This window comes from Micropterus dolomieu, linkage group LG13, assembly GCF_021292245.1.
Source record: "Micropterus dolomieu isolate WLL.071019.BEF.003 ecotype Adirondacks linkage group LG13, ASM2129224v1, whole genome shotgun sequence".
Taxonomy (NCBI): Eukaryota; Metazoa; Chordata; class Actinopteri; order Centrarchiformes; family Centrarchidae; genus Micropterus; species Micropterus dolomieu.
In genome coordinates, this window is record NC_060162.1 from 24,972,274 (window position 1) to 24,991,983 (window position 19,710).

The following is a 19,710-nucleotide window of genomic DNA, read 5'->3' on the forward strand; positions in this document are numbered from 1 at the left end:
ATAAAGACTCTTAAACATGCACAGAAGCTTCATGCTGTCCCTTTAGGAAACTGTTTAGCGACCAGTTTTGGTCACCTTTCAAACTTAAAAAAAAACGTACACGAGCTCCACTAAAAGAAAACTGGATAAACTCTCTTTTTTGCATTTCAACATTTTTGGTGACAGTGTTTCTGCAGAAACATGGAGAGAGTATGAAGCCCCCCCCCTTCCAATAGCAGAGAGAAAGGGCAGGTGGATGATGCCATCTGTGGACTAGAGGCTGGCCATAAAACGGCCTCATTGTGAGCAAAGAAGCCTTCTATTATGGCCCCCCATACAAATGCAAATGACCAGCGCGTGCCAGAATGCTGTACGTGCTGCGCAATCTGCGCTGCTGGCCAATGCCTACCACGTGGTCATCAGCTGTCCAGAAAATCCTTGCTCGGTTTTATTTATTTACTCTGGGGAGTTCTGGGGCCACACGGACGGAATTCTATTGGAACACTTGTTAAGTTTATTGCACCTTTGTGTTTTTTGTTTTGTGTACATAGATGCACCAAATGTATTTATCTGTGACAACTATCAAGTTTATTTCGGATCACTTTTACAGCAGGAAGAAAACTGAACGCACATCTCTATTTCATCTGTTCCACTGACTAAGCTGCTTCTCCCCGGCAGGTCCTGCTTATTTGGTCAAGAGTAGTAGCTGAAGTGTAGGGACACTAAATGTCTTTATCTGTGGTTTGAAATAAACTTGTTTATGACAACTTTCTATTAATTTCCCACCACTTTACCCACTTTTACGCACTATGAGACTTTTACGCATTGCTCTACTTCATCTGCTCCACTGAGAGACCAGCTTCTACCTAACAGCTCGTGCTAAGTTGGTTCTGTTTTATCTGCATAATAATTCCAAAATACATCTTGCATCAGGTCAGGCCTGCTGTCGCTGCTGCGTAAATAGAGAAGGGGGGCTGTAGTCGAGAGGCGGTGCAGGAGACACAGGTTGGCGGCGATTGATTCAGCGCTATTGTTCTGCGGAAGGCAAAGCGGCAGATGGAGAACTGTCGCTATGAGGGTCACCCCTCCTCTCCTCTCTTCCAAACGCAGGTCAACCACGGGCCCAGGGCGTGCCGATCTTTTGTCTACAAGTCTCTACACTCTCCCGGCTGTTGTCTGAGTTTTGATTAAATTTGAATGCCAAAGAGATGAGCGTGTTGGTCTAAAACTTTCACAATGAAAAGCGTTATCTCCAAAATATGCCAGACGTGTAAAGACAGATAATAATCACTTTCAGCCTGTGCTGCAAACACATGCAAGAATGCTGAAAGCGCGTTTTGTTTCACAACATAACTCTTATCTGTACGTTACTGCAGTAACAAAATGATTCGTTTATTTGTACATGGCTTTCACTTCCTGCCCGGGTATTGGCACATCCACTGGCAGAGAAGCTTACATTTGGACCAAAGTTTGATTTGGATCCAGCTGATAGAGACTCAAACACTGAGCTATTTTAGGAAGGATCAGCTTGCACGGCCACAGGGCAGGCGCGTGCAAATCGATACCGACCTATTGTTGCTGAAGCACATCTGCCAGACGGAGGCCTCCCCGGCAGCGCGCGACAGGTGTTGGTGGTCAAAGCTCTTTTTTGGTGACCTGCGGCGACTAAGTAAACCCCAAACCTCTTTGTAAGGATAAAAGTGTTTCAAGCTGCGGGATAAGATGTTTACTTTGCTTCTGGTGCGTGCAAATATGACTTGGGGTTTGGGAAAATAAGACGAATATTTTAGTAGGAAAACGTACAAATATAATTTATATTTTTTTGTTTAAAAAGTGTTTTTGAGCTCAACAAACCTAAGTGTGATTTAGCTAAACCTCTGCGTTCAGAGTTCGTTTAACCTGAAGACTTAAAAATCATTTTTGCAGCGAAATGAAAAACTGTCATCACGCCCAGCAGGTGCTGCCTGACTTCTTTTGTCCACCCGTCCCTTCACGTTCCCCCCCCGGGGACAGATGGTATCTCTCGGTTGCTATGAGGAGTGATACAGACAGAGAGATAAAGCATGCTGGCATCTCCAGATGCCACGCGCCTCAAGTGAGCCTTTACTTTACGTATGCAAAGCAGCGGCGCGTGCCACTATCGAATCCACAAGAACAGTTCATGCAGTGAAATTGGTCACGAGTTATAAAAGTCTGTCTGACATCCAGTGCATTGAAAATGTTCCATATCTCAGCAGTATGATAAAAAACATCAGCATACATGGGTTTTATCAGTATGGTGCACCAACACACTTTTAAAACATACACATGTTTTTATTGTAATGCTCTTATGTAATGAGGCCCCTGCAAACATTCTGCAACTAAGAAGCATTTAAAGGACCATACACCAGCCTTTTAGTAAACCTTGTGTATAGCTACTTATACACATCTGCTGGGCATTTTCAAATGCATGCGGTACGGTTATGTTTAAATGTATTTTTCCAGGTAGCCATGGTTTGGATGACAGTACAGAATCTTGCTTTTAAAGAAAGTCCTGAGAATGCCAATAAGTCAAATCAAACTTGAGATTTTCCAAAGAATTTGACAATAGGGGGGCTTCCAATCATATCTGTACAACATGAAAATCACACAGCAGAGTCTTGAATCTTGCTTCAAATGTGTGTTTACATTGAACCTCAAGTCTGTCCTCGTTTTCTGCTCAATGTTACTAATTGCATGTTAATAGAGTTTAAGTTAAAACTATGCTTTTTAATTTGTACGTGCACATTGATTTGAAAAGTCTGCATTGCATTTTCTTATTACAATTGCTAAATCAGATTTGATGTTTTCTTTGATGGATTGCACAGCTCAAACTAGTTTGCCAGTTGATTTTCATGTCATATAGAAATGAATGGAAGCCAATGGCTGACAAGGAAGATACATTACATCAAATTAAAAATCTTTACGTTTTAAGTAAAGTTTCCTTCAACTGTATTACATAATAATGTAACTTTGACAAAATGAATGCATACCTGATGTTCTCTTTTTCTTTTTTTTAAGATGTCCTAATTAAGTGGGGAAATGAATGGAAGCCAATGGCTGTACTGGCAGGGAAAATACATTTTTAAATCAGAACTTGAATCTGGAAATATGAAAAAACATGGAAGGACTATAAAAAATCTGAAGAGTCTGAACTGAATTACCTCGTAACTATTAATGTAACTGGACAAAAAATAAATGCAAGCTCGATGTTCACAGTGATGGATTACACAACTCAAGCAAGTTTAAAGAAGAAATTAATGGAAAGCCTAGAAAGTCCAAAAATTAATTAAAAAAAATCTAAAACACAATGGCATGGTTTGCAAAATGTTCAGCTGTGATGTAAAGTACTGTAGATGTGAACATGGAAATCCCTTTGTATGGTCCTCCTTTGAATGGGAGTTATTGCTCGCATCTGATTCTTCCAAAACTTTGAAGACTTTGACGACAGCGGTCTGGTCTTCCTGTGTGGTTGCATTATTCCTGTAAGCTGAAAGAATCAATTAAAGGTCAGAGAGTTTTTACATCTGATCCTTTCAATTGAAGCTAACCCCGACTTTCTAAGACTTTTCTAAAGGCACGCGTCCCTGAGGATGGGGCAGGGGCTGCAGACCAGTTGTAGCCATTGTACCCCAAACAGCCAATCAGAGAGTGAGCGTGTGCCGGGTCTGCAGTATAAATGCTGGCAGATTCTTGGAGAGGAACACTCCTCCCTGGACTTCCTGATCACATCAGCCAAACTGTAAGCTAAACCATCACCATGCAGTCTCCTGGAAAATCTCTGAAAGAAGCTCTGCTCTGTGCTCAGAGCGAGGATCGACTCACTGTTGGAGTCTACGAGAGCGCTAAAATTATGACTGAGTAAGTAAACTAAACATGACTTAAATATGACTTTGGCATTCTCGCAGAACAGTCAACATAATCAACATCAAACAGCAACAGTTAACAAGAGGTGACTTTTCTTTGTCTCCACAGTGACCCGGACAGTGTGTCTTTCTGCGTCCTGGCCATGGATGAGGAGTTTGAGTGTGACATCGCTCTGCAGATCCACTTCACCCTCATCCAGTCCTTCTGCTTCGACAACGACATCAGCATCGTCAGAGTGAGCGACATGCAGCGTCTGGCTGAGATTGTTGGCGACAAGGCGGAGCAGCTTGAAGATGCCCACTGCGTCCTCATCACGGTATGTGGCGCTCAGCTAATGTGTTTACGTTATTCTAAATCATCTCAGCAGTGTGATGCTTTTGAAAAGAATCATGTGACTAAAGCCTCTCTCCTCTTTCTCCTTGAACAGAACCCAGCTGATGGGTCTTGGGAGGACCCTGCTCTAGAGAAGCTGCACCTGTTCTGTGAGGAGAGCCGCCGTCTGAACGACTGGGTTCCTGAGATCAACCTCCCCGAGCCTTGATCTGGGACTCGGCTCCTCTCTTGCTCAGATGCTGTAAAGCTTCTTATCTGGAAATACTCATCCTGATGAACAGGATGACCCTGTTTCTGCTCATCCCTGGATACTCCTGAGGAGGATTCCCGTCCAGGCAGCACGGCGCCGGCCCGAGGGGCCCCCGTGGATCGTCGCCTCTTGTCCCGTCCATGCCAAGATGACTCTCATTCTTTATGTGAATGAGGTCAGGTATGCCACAAGAGCGACACATCGACCCTCATTCTTTGTGCGGATGAGGTTTGGAGAGGAAGGAGAAGCGAGTTCTGCGTCCTGTGGTTCCACAGAGCAGATATCGCATCTTGAAGCACGCGCAGCAGGCGAAGAAGCGGTGCTGAGAAAGAGGCATTCTTAAAAAGGGACTTTTTAAAGATGTCCTCTTTGCTGAGCAACACGACAACAGTTGCAATCAGCGAAAATGTTTCCCACTTTCCAGAATTGTCTTAATTCTCTAAAGGTTTCACTTTAGAAATTTAACAATGACAAACATATTCTTAAACATTTAAACAAGTACTTTCTCTAAAGGTTTCACTTTAGAAAATGGCAAAATTAAGTTTGTTTAAAAAGATGAGAATTTCTAAGATTATTTTATAAACATTTGATTATGTAAGACAGAAATGAGAAAAAAAGAAAATGTTTGACTTATGATGTGATCCTGTTGGAACAATGTTGGAAAGAAACTAATTTATATCTTTCTAACAGTTTCACATTGGAAATTGTTGGAAGTTGTAAGTGGAAAATGCCTAATAAAACCCTTAAATGTCATTTTTGCCGTGATGTGTTTTCACTTTATGCTTGAGTTGTGTGTTTTGTGGGTGCTTGGGAGGAGGGGGAAGAGAGGGAGAGGAGGGGGTGGCTATGAAACTAACAAAAGTTTTAAACTGAGCAGATTTGCATGGAAGGCGCTAAGGCCTGTCATCTGCTCGCTGTTGTCCCAGCAGTAAAAAAAACAAAAACACCCTCTGCGGTCCCTCCTCCAGCAGACCTCATCTGCATATCTATGGCGCAGCGCACAATAGCGGAGCTCCGGGCCTGTCAGCTCCAGCGGTCCGCACACAGGCCCTATTGTCTGGCCTGCAGATGTCTCTGCAGCCACGCCGCGCCATCTGCCGTTTCCTGCAAGTGGGGGTCGGGGAGGGCAGGGCTGGGAGGAGCCGGGGCTCCAGTGCCAGAGGGGGCAGCCGAGTTGGATCTGACCGGTTTGTGCCGGTTGAGAGGGGCCCGAGTATCATCTGGTGTCCTGCCAGCTGCTGTCGGGACTTTTATTTACCAGCACGCACTTAGTGAAACTTTGGTAAACAGAACACAACGGCGCGAGATCAGCTCTGTTTGGGTGCAGCAGCAGCAGCCACCTGCTCTGCGCCGCAACAATGAAATCTGCGTGACGCAGCGTTTTTTTTCTCTCCAGCAGTTTAAGTTTTTCATAAACACTACGAGTCTTTTCAAGAGACAGAATAGGTTTACCCTTTACAATGGTGTGCGTCATTCTGTGCACAGAAAAGGACTGAAAGGTAAAATCAGGTGCACAGACATATTTTGCATCATAGTTTTATTGGATCCGTTGATGGACAGAAAATGAAACATTAATCAATGCAGATTTTTTTTCGTTTTACATCCTAACTAATTACTAATTGTTTTTGTGCTCTGGGAAATTGCAAGAGTGTTTGGGATTATTTTATAGATCTGAGGGTCCCAAGAGAAAAGTTACAGAAAATTACTGTTTAAAATTTTTCTCTAACTTCTGCTTTTCTTCTTTGTAAAAACTGGATGCTTTCACCTCTTTGCGCCTCTAAAAATCCTTTAAATCAAAACATTTGAGAAGGAAAAATCACTCTTTAGTTGAATGTATATAGATGCTTTCACAACTTTTCTGCATTTTCATCAGGCACTTTTACATATACCTAAGGCTATCCCATAAAGATGCCTTGGAAAGAGTAAAATAAAAATGTATCAGAAGCTACAAACTGTGAAAAAGCTATTGTCAGTAAAACACTACAAGCCACTTTCCAATAAACAATGTCAAATTACATTTTAAAAAAGTAAAATAAAAATAGAAGTCTGTATAAAAAAGTGTCTCCAGCAGTGTGTTATGAAAGCACACAGAATTTGGAGGTATGTCTGAGGCCCCTGTAGGCCCGGAGCCCTTCCCTTTTGGGGTCCCTCACCATCCCTCGGACCACTGGGGGAGTGTCGTAGCCCCTCCTTTTCTGGGCTCGGTGCAGCAGGATTCGATGAACCCCGGTGACAGGGCTGCGGCTGTCTCTGGGCTGATTGTTCCGGAGGTGCTCCATGGTAAAGCCGAGCTCCTCCAGCGTGCTCCTGACCTCCTCCTGCTGCTCCTCCATGTCCCCGCTCTCTGAGTCCAGCAGTGTCTGCATAGGGCTCGCTGAATCGTGAGGCATACACAACCAGGGAAACTCGACAGGTAAGAGCCAATCGCAGCCCAGCATCTGGTCAATGGCGTAACGGTCAGCAGGGACCACCTTCAAGATGCCCTTGATGAGCCTCTGGCAGGGGCCGGGCACCCAGGGAGGGATGGTGTAGGCGCCTTCGATGATGCAGCGCCGCAGCTTCCCCAAGGTCTCAGCTCGGAACGGCATGGTGCCGGTCACCATGAAGAAAAGCAGGACCCCCATGGCCCACACGTCCACTGGGGGCCCCAGGTAGCACTCGTCCCTGAAGAGCTCGGGGGCGGCGTAGGGCGGAGAGCCACAGAAGGTGTCAAGGATGTCGCTGCGGTTTGGAACCCGCGTGCTGAATCCAAAGTCAGCCACCTTCACACAGCCGTTGCTGGTGAACAGAACGTTCTCCGCCTTCAGGTCCCGGTGAAAGATGTTGATGTTGTGCTGCACGACAAAACATAACCGGGGATAAATTTTCTGTTGGACATTTTCTTTTAACCTGGGTAGCAATTTCACTGCCTTGGCCATCATTTCTATTGACAATGATAACCTTTTACTTTTCAGCCTAATTCCTTAGGTCCTGGGTTTTTCATTAATTACTAAACGCACGCTTGACAAATCTCAGTACTGATCGCACAGAGATTAAATTGATAGACAAGCGTATTCCTGAATGTTGGAGTAACACTTAAAGGGACTGAGACAAAAGAAACAACCTGATCCGAAACATTGCCACATCATCATTTCCTTATGAGCATTTCCCGTACCAGTCCAGTGACAGGCAACCGCATCTTAATTGTGTATGACAATAAACACTTGGTTAATGTGAAAAGCTCACAGTCAGTTTGGTTAGGTTTAGTCATCAAAACTACTTGTTTAGGTTTAGAAATATATCGTAGTTTGAGTTAAAGTACGTGACGTAAATCACTTGACATAAGTCAGTAACGCTATTTAACTTAAACGGGTCGTAATAACATGCTTAAACCAACAACCTTCTTGCACAGTTCCCTCACACTGTGTGTGAGGTTCCGCTGTCGCCACATGTAATCACCTGTGTTATCAATATGTCTGACTGCACAGTGTCTAGTATCTATTATTTTTATAAGATTTAATATATTTTATGATATTTCTACTTGTAATAGTGGGGAAGGCAGCGTGACAGTGAACTACGATGCACCAGGACCAACATGATTTATATGGATAAAGCTAACCATATATTTGATGGCAGAAATGATCTGGGCGAAGGTGGTCTTGCTGGTGTTGTCAGACAGTTTTCCCTCGTTGCAGATCCTGTTGTGGAGGTCTCCTCCTCCTGCGTACTCCAGCACCAGGTAAAGCCGGCTCGGCAACTCCACTACCTCGTACAGACGGACCACGTTGGGGTGCTGGAGGCACTCCATGCTGCTGATCTCCCTGGAGAGCAGACGCTGGGCCTGAAGGTCCAACCTCGTCTTGTCGACAATCTTCAGGGCCACTTTGTCTGCATGAGGACAGATGGGACATGGACACATTAAACAACAGTCTGGCTGTCAACAAGTGCACATGGTAAAATACAAACTCTGGACTTCTGTACAACATCGAAGATGAAAGGGGAACAGAAACAACATATAAAGACTAACAACTTAACAATGAAATTATTAATCAGTGGAAAGAAAATAAATCAGTGACAGCTGAACAATAGTTTATTTAGATAAATTCACAAACATTAGCTGCTTCAAGTTTCTGAAATTGGAGGATTTTACTCTTACTGATTGTAAACTGAATACTATTGGACAGACAAAAACAGTAGTTGAAGACATCACTTTTAGCCTGTCTGTTGTTACCTTAGTTCTGAAACAATTAGAGCAATTAATTAAAATTGATTATTAATCATCAACAATTGTCATAATTGGTTTATCACTGAAGTCAGCTTTCTCTGGGTCCAGATTGTAAGAATGCCCTCTGTTTCATATTGTAAATGAAGTGTTTTTGGATTTTGGTCGGTCTGACAAAACAAGCCATTGGAAAACATTTGGGATCTTTCAATGGGCTGTTTCACTATTTTCTGACCTTCTAGAGATGATCGTCAGATCAGCTGATAATGAAAGTACTGCTTAGTTGCAGCCTACCTTACTTTTAACCTTTTACTAATTGAAAACAGTAACTGCAGCCTTAGCAAGGACCAGAGTTCTGCTACCCGACCTGGTTGTGCTGCCAATCATCTGCACTGTGCTTGTCAAGAAGAAGTATAATGCCCAGTGAGAAAGAGAGCATGTAGCCAATGTGTTATAATGCATAATGATGAATGAAATATAGCCAGCTTTATAGATTTGGGTAGTGTTCGGCTCTGTCTCTGTACACACAGGTATGGACTGGGCTGGGTTTGGGTCTCTGTTTCAGAGTCCTCTGTTGTTTAACTTTCTATGACCACCCTCTGCTGCTCATCCCTTTCCTTAAGCTAATCACAAGGTGTTCTGCGTATCTCTAAACAGGGAAGGCACATTTAATTGGGAAAGGATTACAGGCAAAGTTAGCAGGAGGAAATGGGACTCTATCGCAGATGTCAGATCGCGTGTACACCTACCTTTAGTCAGAGCATGGAACGCCAGTTTGACTCTGGAGAAGGTCCCACAGCCGATCTCCCCGCGGACCTTGTAGAAGCCCACCCTGCGGCCTATGATCAGCTCCTTGATGGTCTTGTCGTCCTTGCACATGTCGGTGGTGAGCTTCTGCAGGGGGGTGAGCTGCAGCGGGACGGCGGCCTCCTCGTCCTCGGGGCCGACATCGGAGCTGTCCGTCAGGCTGTAGAGGCTGTGGTGGCGCTTGGTGCTCGTCACCTGGTACTCCCTTCCAGGCATTTTTTCTGCAGCAGGCTGAAGGTCATCTTCAAGAACATGATAACGTCATTAAGTTCATGGCTACTTTATTTTCCTGAAATTGCTAATCGAATGTAAAAAACACCATAAAACTATACTGAACACAGCTTGATAGCAAATACTAAGGTAGAAATGGTTTCAAAAGTATCCAGAAAGGGAAACCAAATTTCCACTTAAATTCCCCCTTAACATCAAACATACATATTCTACACTTGCTGACTGCACTGACATATTAAATACAACAATTACAAGATTTTGTACACATATTCCTGTACTTTTACAAGAAAGATCTAGCCCTCAAATGGCTGCAGGTTTACAAATAGGTCAAGAATATAGAATGAATGTAGAAAACATGAGTCTAGTTTTCTTACCAAGTTCGCAAATTGCTGCTCTGCATCAAAACACAGCCGTGGAAGTCATTGCAAGCAGCAATACAAAAAGTCTTTCTTTCAGCCCGGTAGGACCCCGAAAAGTGAACTTTCTTCTCAATTACATGACTGACAAAGAAAATCCTATCCTTGCGAGCCGAACGCCGCCGTCGCCTCATTCTCTGTCCTTACTAACGGACCACTGGACACTGACGGCCGAGAACACAGGAAGGGAGGCGCGTGTGTGTTTCACCCATCAGTCAGGTGGACAGTCATCTCTGGCTTCCCTGGCCACACCCCTCACAGCCCACCTCTCCCTGTCTTCACCTGCTCTCCCAACTCAATGAGGGACGGAGGATTAAAGCGGTGTTGTGAACTCTAATCCTGTTTTAATTTAGGTTCGTCCCAATCCCTTCAAATGACTAACATCAGTTCAGGGTGGCAAAGACGAGGCCAAAAGGTTGCAACAGACGACAAAATATGCACATGTATTTGTATCTACAGTATATATGACCAGGATGCTTTGGTTTGCAGGTTTAGCACAACACACCTGGGTGAGAGGAACGGCTGTGTTATGCAGCTAAGGTCAATCTCCTGGCTTTTGTGAAGATGAAATGTTATGCAACAGTGTTACCCAATGTTCCCATAGAGATTAGCTCCCTGTCTCCTTTAGACGCTGGCTGAGCAGCGCGGATAAAGAGATTACACATGCACGCATGAAGTCAGCGGGAGGAGTGCCTTCATTCAGGTGTGCTGTCACTGTGAGTAGCAGTGGAGGGGCAGCGTGGACACACGACAGTCAAAAGACATCAGAAGACTTTTCCTGTTCCTGTATCTATTCTGTTCCTATCTATACATGTCACTTAGTATTTCACCTAATTGTATGTTCAGAGGTGGCTTTGAACAGTATATGAATGCATTTTCCTTTATTTTAAAAAATATTTATTAATGTACAATATATTGAGGAGGTGTGTTAATATATATATTAATGCAATTTAATGTAATGTGTTATGTAAAGTATGTCAGGCGGGGGCCCCAGGTGGATTAGCTGATTCCCATGGCATCTGCTAATGGGGATACTTTAAATAAACAAAGCAGGACAGTTATAAGTAATAATTGTATTATAAATAATTATGTAATGCACGTGTAGTTTTATAACTTTAGCCTCGTCACAGAAATTGTGGTATCGGCAAACATGTCGGCCTATAAGGAAGAAGACATTGCAGTACAGATATGCCAAAGATGTTTGAGGTCATTTAGAAACAGGGTCTCAGCTACATAGTGTGCTGAACAGAGAATGCGCTCCACATATTTTGGATGGAATTCTTTTACAGCAGCATTATTTTCCTTAGTCATCATTGATTGATCTATTTCCCGAGGTGATGTCTTCATATTGCATGTTCTTTAACAGTCAACAACCCAAAGATGTCCAGCTTACTACACTATATGACAAAGAAAAGATGAAAGTCCTCACATTTAGGAAGCTGTCTGGCATTTTTGCTTAAGAAACGACTGAAAACATAAAGAGTAAAGAGAAAATAGTCTGCCTATTTACTAATTAATCATCAATTAATAGTTTCTGCTGTCAATTACCCATTTTAAGGGATCCTTAAACTGTTGGTTTTTGATATTTAGTTAAAAACATAATGTTATTAAACAAATATAAGCAAATGTATTGCTCGGGCCAGTTTTCTTTTACTCTCAAATATGTAAACAGATCTGCCAAATCCAGTATCAATAGGGCTCTACTAGTGTCTGTAAATGGTGCATTATCAATCACGGAAGGGAATCTTGGTACTGAGCTCAGATAATGCAGGAGGACTGCTCAGGAGTTCATGTCCAGAATGACTGCAATGTTCCCACTGAACGCTTCACTCTCGTGTTCAAAATCAAACTTGGGAAAGAGAAAGAAACTGATCATTATTCAGGTGACGCAAAACTTTAAAGCTCATGAGAATAGCAGATAATTTCACACTTTCCTAAATATCAACAACATATCATTGAACACAAATTACAACAAGTAGTGTTCAAGGGAGAGACTGACTTCAAGGAATCTGAAAAACTAGGAGAAATGTCTTTTTTCTTTGAATGAAAGGAGAGAAACAGGTTTAATTCCCTGAATGAAAGTGGCCTTCCAGCTATCTAATGTACTTAGAACAGCTCTTCTCCTGCATCCGCCCCTCCCTGCCTCCCTCCCATGCAAGCGCCTGATTGGATTAAAGCCTTAGACAGGAACCTACACGTGTTTAAGTGTGCTCTCTGCACACTGGTCGCCTGCAAGCAGGACAGTGAGACTGTAAATCTAGTCAAGTGTGACAGTGCACAATGTGCAGTGTAGTTCAGAAATAGTATCTGGAATCTGGAAATATCAAAACACTTTAGTAACTTCTGTCCCCTGAGAAATGCATATGCAACTGCAGAGCTGACAGGTCAACAGCTTGTTAGTGTCTACATCTTTCTCCTCTTCAGACGGCTGTCGTTCAGGCCGCCAGCACGCTGGTTCTCTTCCAGCTCTTTGATTCTCTGACGCAGAACTTCAATCTCTTTGTTCTTCTCCTCCTGGAAGAACTGCAACTTCTGAGTAAACACACGCACAGTTAATCCACAAGAAAATGGCAATATAAACACAACATGCCCCACATTCTCTGAAGAGCACAGCTGGCAGATAATAAAAAATCCCACCTACTAATTTAGAACCTTTTATTCAGTGATTATTGTGAATGGCTGCTCCAGGTAAATGATGGACTGTTGACTTTAGCGTACTTTCTATTTAGTGCCTACTGATCAAATTTGTTCTAGGGCTGGAACTAATGATTATTTTCATTATCGTTTATGGGTTGTGAAATGATTATCTTCTTGATTGATTTAGGGTCTAAAATGCAACTCATGATTTTCCTGGGCCCAAGCTGAAAGCTTCAAATAGCTTATTCAATTCATAATCATAGAAAACAGAAAAGCAGCAAATTCTCACATATGAGAAGCCGGAACCAGAGACACATGAATTTGCTCTGGGCAGTGCGCCTTCATAGACATTTCTGTGTGAGTTGAAAATGTATCAACTGCAGTGAGATAATTTGCACTGTCTCTTGGTTTTATAAGAAAAGAAACCGGCACGTTGCTACCTAGCTACGGCTCATGTCTCTGCAGTCTGCATATTGGCTGTTTGGGGTGAATAAAGTTGAACAATGCAGCTGTCAAATTCATTAGAGTAGCGTAAGGTAAAAAATAAAGTCTGAATACCCATTTAGGCTACCCATCAGACTTTTGTCCTTTAGACAAATAACAAAACTGATGGGGCATGCTGGGAATTAGCCTGGTGTTGCTTAGCTTTCTAAGCGGGGACTGGAAGGATGAAGCAGCAGGTGAAATCTACTTGTTTGCTCTGCTCTCAGCTGAGGTTTGCACACCAAGGTTACAAACAGACAAACCCAAACCACCATTAACACCAGTCACACTAAGGCAAGGATTATATTTTCCGCGTCCGCAAGTATGCGAGGGTCCGCTAGGGTCCGCGTGAGGAAAAAATAATCATCAGTGGGGGTATGTGTAGGGTCACAAAAAATGGGACTAGCGCTACCAGGGCAACAACTACTGCTCATGTGTGGAACGTGTCCGCCAAACTGACTGCTGAAGGTAGTATAAACAGAAGTGGTCCGCATCTGTCCGCTTGCGTATATTCAAGGCTTAATGATTCCGTACTCACTCCTTCACAAACTGGAGTATGAAATATGTTCCTGCACACCAAGACCTGGAGCACAAATTGATTACCTCTTCAATTTGCTTTGTATGTTGTTAGTTACCTTTATAATGGAAAAGAGAGCGTGTAAAAGACACTGTGTGGCCTACTCACCCTCTTGAAGACACTCTGTGGAAGAAGGCTGGAGCCATGTTGTTGCTCCTGCCTCTGCTGCTGTTGGCTCCACTGAGCTGCACTCTGAACTCTGGCTAACTTCGCACCAAACTGCCAAAACACACAGAGCAAAACGCCAACCAGCTTACAGAGAGGCCGAAACTGACCCCTATAGACCAACGCAGAGCTGCAGTTCATCTTGATATAATTCCTTGAGGCGTCTTTTCACAGAGCTTTCCTGAAAACACTCATGTGAACTGTGTCTTGTTGTCAATACATGAAAGTAGATTGCAATTATTCCAATAAGCCATTAATCAGTCCAGTGCTTCCCCTATATGCATTCAGCAGGGGCGCACCGCCGCTGCTAAAATTTCCCACGATAATTAAACTATGCGCTACAAATGTTTTCACTCACACACTGTGGGAGCACGGCAACACTCAATGCTTGGCTAGCTTCCTCTCCTCGTTCTATACAAAACATCTGCGTGACAGATGCTGTTATAACAGCGTAACTCCTGTGAGGAATCAGGAGGTGCGTAGCGAGTGTTTGATTGTCTGAGCGGCAGAAAGTTAGCTAACATCCCCCCTCCCCTTCAGACTGAGCTGAGCAGGAAAGCTTCAGCAGGCTGCGTCTTTTGGCTGCTATGTAACTTAACATTAGCTCAATAGAAAGTAACTGGTAGCTGTATTTTATCACTGCCTACTTGTCCAATGTTGAGAACTGAGAGTAAACTGGTGTAGCCTGCAGCTATTTTTCAGATGAAAGAGTGGTTGTTAGGAAAAGAAAGGACGGAGGTGACTGGAGGAGCTGAGGTTAGTAAAGCAAATTAGTGATGCAAACTAGTCCTTTTAAGCTAAAGAGGAGACATTTCTTTTTGGATTTTAATGTGCAAATAAAATGCACCTCAGAAGGGAGGAGGTTTCTCATGTCGCACACAAAAGGCAAACATGAACAACCGTATCTATAACGATTCTGAGGTCATATTAACAGGGTTTTAGGGGGGTGATGTCCAAAACATGCTGTGCAAAAAATGTTAAATCACTGTGGAGAGCATCATAACTTTCCCCAAATCTAAAGTTTGTAGTTCCTCCCCAGTAGACTGATCTTTGACTGTTGGTTATTTAAGTATTATCTGCTCTAGCTTTTCCAACTCTTTGTTCAGACATATGGTGAAAATAATGGCCTAATGTGATGTGAAATTACATATTTGTCATTGAAAAACGTAAAATTGTCTTGGGGGAGGACCCCCCACCACCCTGACCATGACCACCAACACCAAAACATTCAGCTAAAGCTCACATTAAACTGGGAAAACACTGAAGCTTTAAACTATTCTGATGTGCATTGCATGCTCGTGGAAACAAGAGCAATACTGCTGAGACATGTTGTGTTGGGGTTTTATATTCAGACAAAAACTTCACCTCCGCTGCTCTAACTCCATCCTAGGGGAAACACTGCAGTCTATTCACATGTAAACCTGATTATTATACAGCAGCCTTGTTTAGCTTTTTAAATTCTTCTGAGTTTTTCATTGTATATGGTTAATTGATTCACTCCAGAATCACTGTTAGAATTAAGAATCGATAGCTTTTAATTACCTCCATCTGTAACTTCAGAAGCTCGCTCTGCCTCTCCCTCTCCTGGTTCTTCAGCACCTTCTTCATGTCCTCCAGATCCCGATCCTGTTTCTCCAGAAGGTTCATTACTTCAGCATCTTTAGCTTCTACTGTCAGAAAATAAAACAGAAAGCAGAATAAAATACAGATTCATCTTAAACATACTTGTTTTGTTTTTCTATTTTTGTCTAAATAAATTTCCGTTGTGCTGCTCTGCGCTGATGCTGTGAGCTGATCCCAGGACAAACTTTTCAGGGATTACTGTTATGAAACTCTCACAATGTCACTTTGATCATGTTTTACTGAAAAATGAAGGAAATGCAACACACATCTGTCAAGTGTAAAACAGAAATTTCAGGATATTTACTCCCTTGTCTATGTCCTGTATAATGACTTTAATGCTGTAGGGAGCTTATAATGTCAGTATTCCCTGAAACCTAAAACACTGACTGTTTTGTGAGGCCTTACATTGACTGAGAGCCTCCCTGTGGGCATCCTCCACCTCTCTCCTGCACTGCTGCCTCACAGTCTCTAGCTCCCTCTTGTGTCTCTCGCTTTGTGCTCTCATTTCACTGACCAGCCGCTGAACCTCGGCCTCTCCGTCCTGATGACAACACACAGGCCGCAAACACACACACACACACACACACACCGCATCACCGACTGATGCTAGAGTTCAAATTACTTCTACAAGGTACAAGGTCCAAGGTAGATTTATCATTTTACAACACAGGGTTGTATAACGAGATGAAGTTGGAGTTCCCTTTATGCTACTCACAAAAAGCAAATGTTATATACTAGGGTAACATTTGAAATTGCTACTTAGTATTAAGGTTTTGAAAGGCACCAACAAGTCTTAAAATATTGGTAAGAAGATATACGGAGGGAATCATAATGATGTCAAACTGAACTCTAACTCAGTAGCTAGAAAAAAATAGCTTTGAGACTGAAAATTACACCTACAAATGATTTCTGTCTGAGGAACACTGTCCTTTACTGCCGTAGCTTGATGTTGTAAGTTGAACTATATTTTTTATCAGAAATATAAATAAAATAGAATATTATAACATTTTATTTTATTCTCTGCAGTGACTGCAGAGCTCACAAAGCTTAATATTGCTGTGTGTGCACAGTAATAATTACAGGCAACCCATTTATACACATCAATGTGTTTATCAATTCAGAGCTTCACTCATTTGGATTTTGGCAGCTGGATAGTAACAGGACAACATTTACAGAGATAATAATACATAAACTGAAGGTAAACTTGAACCTTGTGTACAGCCTACAATAGATAAATACATTTCTGGGAACATTGCTAACACACAGAGAACATGACTTATCCACATGGAAATGGACACATTAGCCTTTTTTGAGTTCACTCCCTCCTCACTTCTTACCTCTGCTGTTCTCTCGTTCTGTTGTTTCAGGTTCGCCATTTCGTTCTTCAGTCTCTCATTCTCCACTACAACATGAGCAGTTTGTAAGTAAATGCTTACAGAGAATTTCGTCTTCGGTATCCCAAATATAAGTGTAATACTAGTTGGATATCACACAGACAATAGGACATTTTTATTCTTTCCTGTGGTAAATCTGTGTTATATGAGTGCTTAAGATTGACCCTGTACATATTTCTTCATCCTGGTTTTATTTTGATAAATCACTTATCAAATATCTGTGTCCAATGGGTTATTGCAGTTACCTCTGAGGTTGCACTGCTCCTGCAGAGTCTGCTGCAGTCTGTTCACTGTGACAAGAAGACTGTCTCTCTCTGCAACAGGTAGATTCACAGAATTAGCAATGTTTCATGGTTTGTGTGATTGTTTTCAGGTGCCATACATATTTGCAGGTTCTGCTATATACAGTATCTCACAAAAGTGAGTACACCCCTCACATTTTTGTAAATATTTGATTATATCTTTTCACGTGACAAAACTGAAGAAATTACACTTTGGTTCAGATGGTGTCAAGCGTGTGTGGCGGCAACCAGGTGAGGAGTACAAAGACAACTGAGTCTTGCCTACAGTCAAGCATGGTGGTGGGAGTGTCCTGGTCTGGGGCTGCATGAGTGCTGCCGGCACTGTGCAGCTAAAGTTCATTGAGGTAACCATGAATGCCAACATGTACTGTGACATACTGAAGCAGAGTGTGATCCCCTCCCCTCGGAGACTGGGCCGCAGGGCAGTATTCCAACATGATAACGACCCCAAACACACCCCCAAGACGACCACTGCCTCGCTAAAGAAGCTGAGGGTAAAGGTGATGGACTGGCCAAGCATGTCTCCAGACCTAAACCCTATTGAGCATCTGTGGGGCGTCCTCAAACTGAGGGTGGAGAAGCGCAAGGTCTCTGACATCCACCAGCTCTGTGATGTCATCATGGAGGAGTGGAAGAGGACTCCAGTGGCGACCTGTGAAGCTCTGGTGAACTCCATGCCCAAGAGGGTTATGGCAGTGCTGGAAAATAATGGTGGCCACACAAAATATTGACACTTTGGGCCCAATTTTGACATTTTCAATTAGGGGTGTACTTACTTTTGTTGCCAGCGGTCTAGACATTAAAATCAAATTTACACTGTTAAACAAGCTGTACAGTCACTACTTTACATTGTAGCAAAGTGTCATTTCTTCAGTGTTGTCACATGAAAAGATATAATCAAATATTTACAGAAATGTGAGGGGTGTTCTCACTTTTGTGATACTGTAAAACAACTCAATAAGCTACATAACGTGTATACAACCAGTGAAATGTATTAATTAATTAATTAATGCTTAATTTTCTTGGTTATAACTTTACCTAACACTATCTGAAATCCAGTATTTACTATAAAAATGAACGTGGAATGCGTCTGTCTGTGCAAACAAAACTTTTAATGTTGACCTGCATTAAAATGTATTAGAAAATAGATTCCACCCATCTGTAAATTTGAACAAATTTAGGATTTCCTTTCATGAATTGAAACTGGAGACAGCAGGTCAGGAGGACTGTCATTTGACAGAAATCACCAGCAGAGGGAGACATTACAAAAACCAAGCATCACAAGGACTTTAAATCGCGGGAAAACAAACACTGTAGTCAAAAATAATAATAAATAAATGTGAAGCCCCAGCTTTCAGATGAAAGCGCAAAAACTCACCCTCAATCAGACTTTTCTCCTTGGTCAGACAGAACTTCATGAGCCTGTTGGCATCCTCTAGCTTGATCTCCAACACGCTGTTTTTGTCATTAACCTCTGTAATTTTCTGTTTCATAAAAGTAAAGGCAAGTGGATATATTCTACAAATGAGACTTAGACCTTTCTTTATTGCACAAAGGCCCCTCAAGGAGATAATATTGTTTATATTGTTAGCATTTCACTACTTATTTACAGTTAGCCTACATTACTCATTACTGATTTTGGGTGTATGTTCGATAACGTTAAATGTTCAAGTAACGTAGTAGTGTCAGTTTAGTTTTATATCAGGCTATGGCTTTTTATTGTGTTTTGTTTCTTCATTTTGAGTTGGTTGTCAGATTATGACTAAGGTTATCACTCATTTAACTTAGTCAACCTTGAGTTAGCTAACGTTAACGTTAGTTATCATCAAAGTTAACTTAACTGTTACCTGTTCAAGTCGAGTAAACTCTTCCATAAACTTGTCGAGATTAACACAGTTTAACTTTATCATTTTACTAGTCTAAGAAAGAGCAAACAACGGTAATAAAACGTTACAATAATGTTACGATAGAAAAATAAAACAACTTTCGTGGCCAGCAACAAAGTTACGCCGTTAAAGCTAGCTTACACCCTGCACGCGCTCTTAAACACTGCGGTAACGCGAGCTGCCGAATGCGAAACCGTGATCAAGCCAGCTGCCGTCTGGTTTCTGTTGCGCCTAAAGCAGTGTTATTATGGTAAGGACGAGGTGCGAGTGAGCGGAAGGTCCTGAAAGATACATACGCGTTTTTTGTGATGCTCTTAGTGATTAAATTAACACAGTTACATACAACGGTAATATGATATTACTAATAATAACAATGTTGGTAATAGTAGTTTTAATAATAATATTATTTATTATTATTTGACCTTGACCTTTCACCAGCATAATTCCTCAGCAGGTAGTTCAGCGTTGTCATGGCTTCTCCTTCCTAGTGTCCTCTATTATCACTGGTACAAATATCATAAAATTTTACTGTACCAACTAT

General features: G+C 42.3%; 3 protein-coding genes across 3 annotated transcripts; 1 reads left to right on the forward strand and 2 right to left on the reverse strand.

Annotated features, from left to right (window-relative positions):
* Positions 1-3,757: 3,757 nt before the first annotated feature.
* Positions 3,758-5,006, forward strand: LOC123981888 (growth arrest and DNA damage-inducible protein GADD45 gamma-like). Its single transcript, XM_046067115.1, has 3 exons — positions 3,758-3,858; positions 3,973-4,180; positions 4,292-5,006. Exons 1-3 carry the CDS (start codon positions 3,758-3,760, stop codon positions 4,403-4,405), a joined length of 423 nt encoding a protein of 140 aa, XP_045923071.1. The 3' UTR covers positions 4,406-5,006.
* A 963-nt stretch (positions 5,007-5,969) lies between these two features.
* nim1kb (NIM1 serine/threonine protein kinase) lies at positions 5,970-11,826 on the reverse strand. Its single transcript, XM_046067487.1, has 4 exons — positions 10,061-11,826; positions 9,398-9,697; positions 8,046-8,314; positions 5,970-7,281 (listed from the first exon to the last, which is right to left on the reverse strand). Exons 2-4 carry the CDS (start codon positions 9,669-9,671, stop codon positions 6,523-6,525), a joined length of 1,302 nt encoding a protein of 433 aa, XP_045923443.1. The 5' UTR covers positions 9,672-9,697; positions 10,061-11,826; the 3' UTR covers positions 5,970-6,522.
* A 154-nt stretch (positions 11,827-11,980) lies between these two features.
* On the reverse strand, positions 11,981-19,349 carry LOC123982107 (coiled-coil domain-containing protein 152-like). The gene is made up of 8 exons (XM_046067488.1): positions 19,131-19,349; positions 18,662-18,767; positions 17,227-17,295; positions 16,925-16,989; positions 15,993-16,128; positions 15,507-15,634; positions 13,908-14,018; positions 11,981-12,634 (listed from the first exon to the last, which is right to left on the reverse strand). The coding sequence occupies exons 1-8, from the start codon at positions 19,191-19,193 to the stop codon at positions 12,506-12,508; spliced, it is 807 nt and encodes a 268-aa protein (XP_045923444.1). The 5' UTR covers positions 19,194-19,349; the 3' UTR covers positions 11,981-12,505.
* Positions 19,350-19,710: the final 361 nt, after the last annotated feature.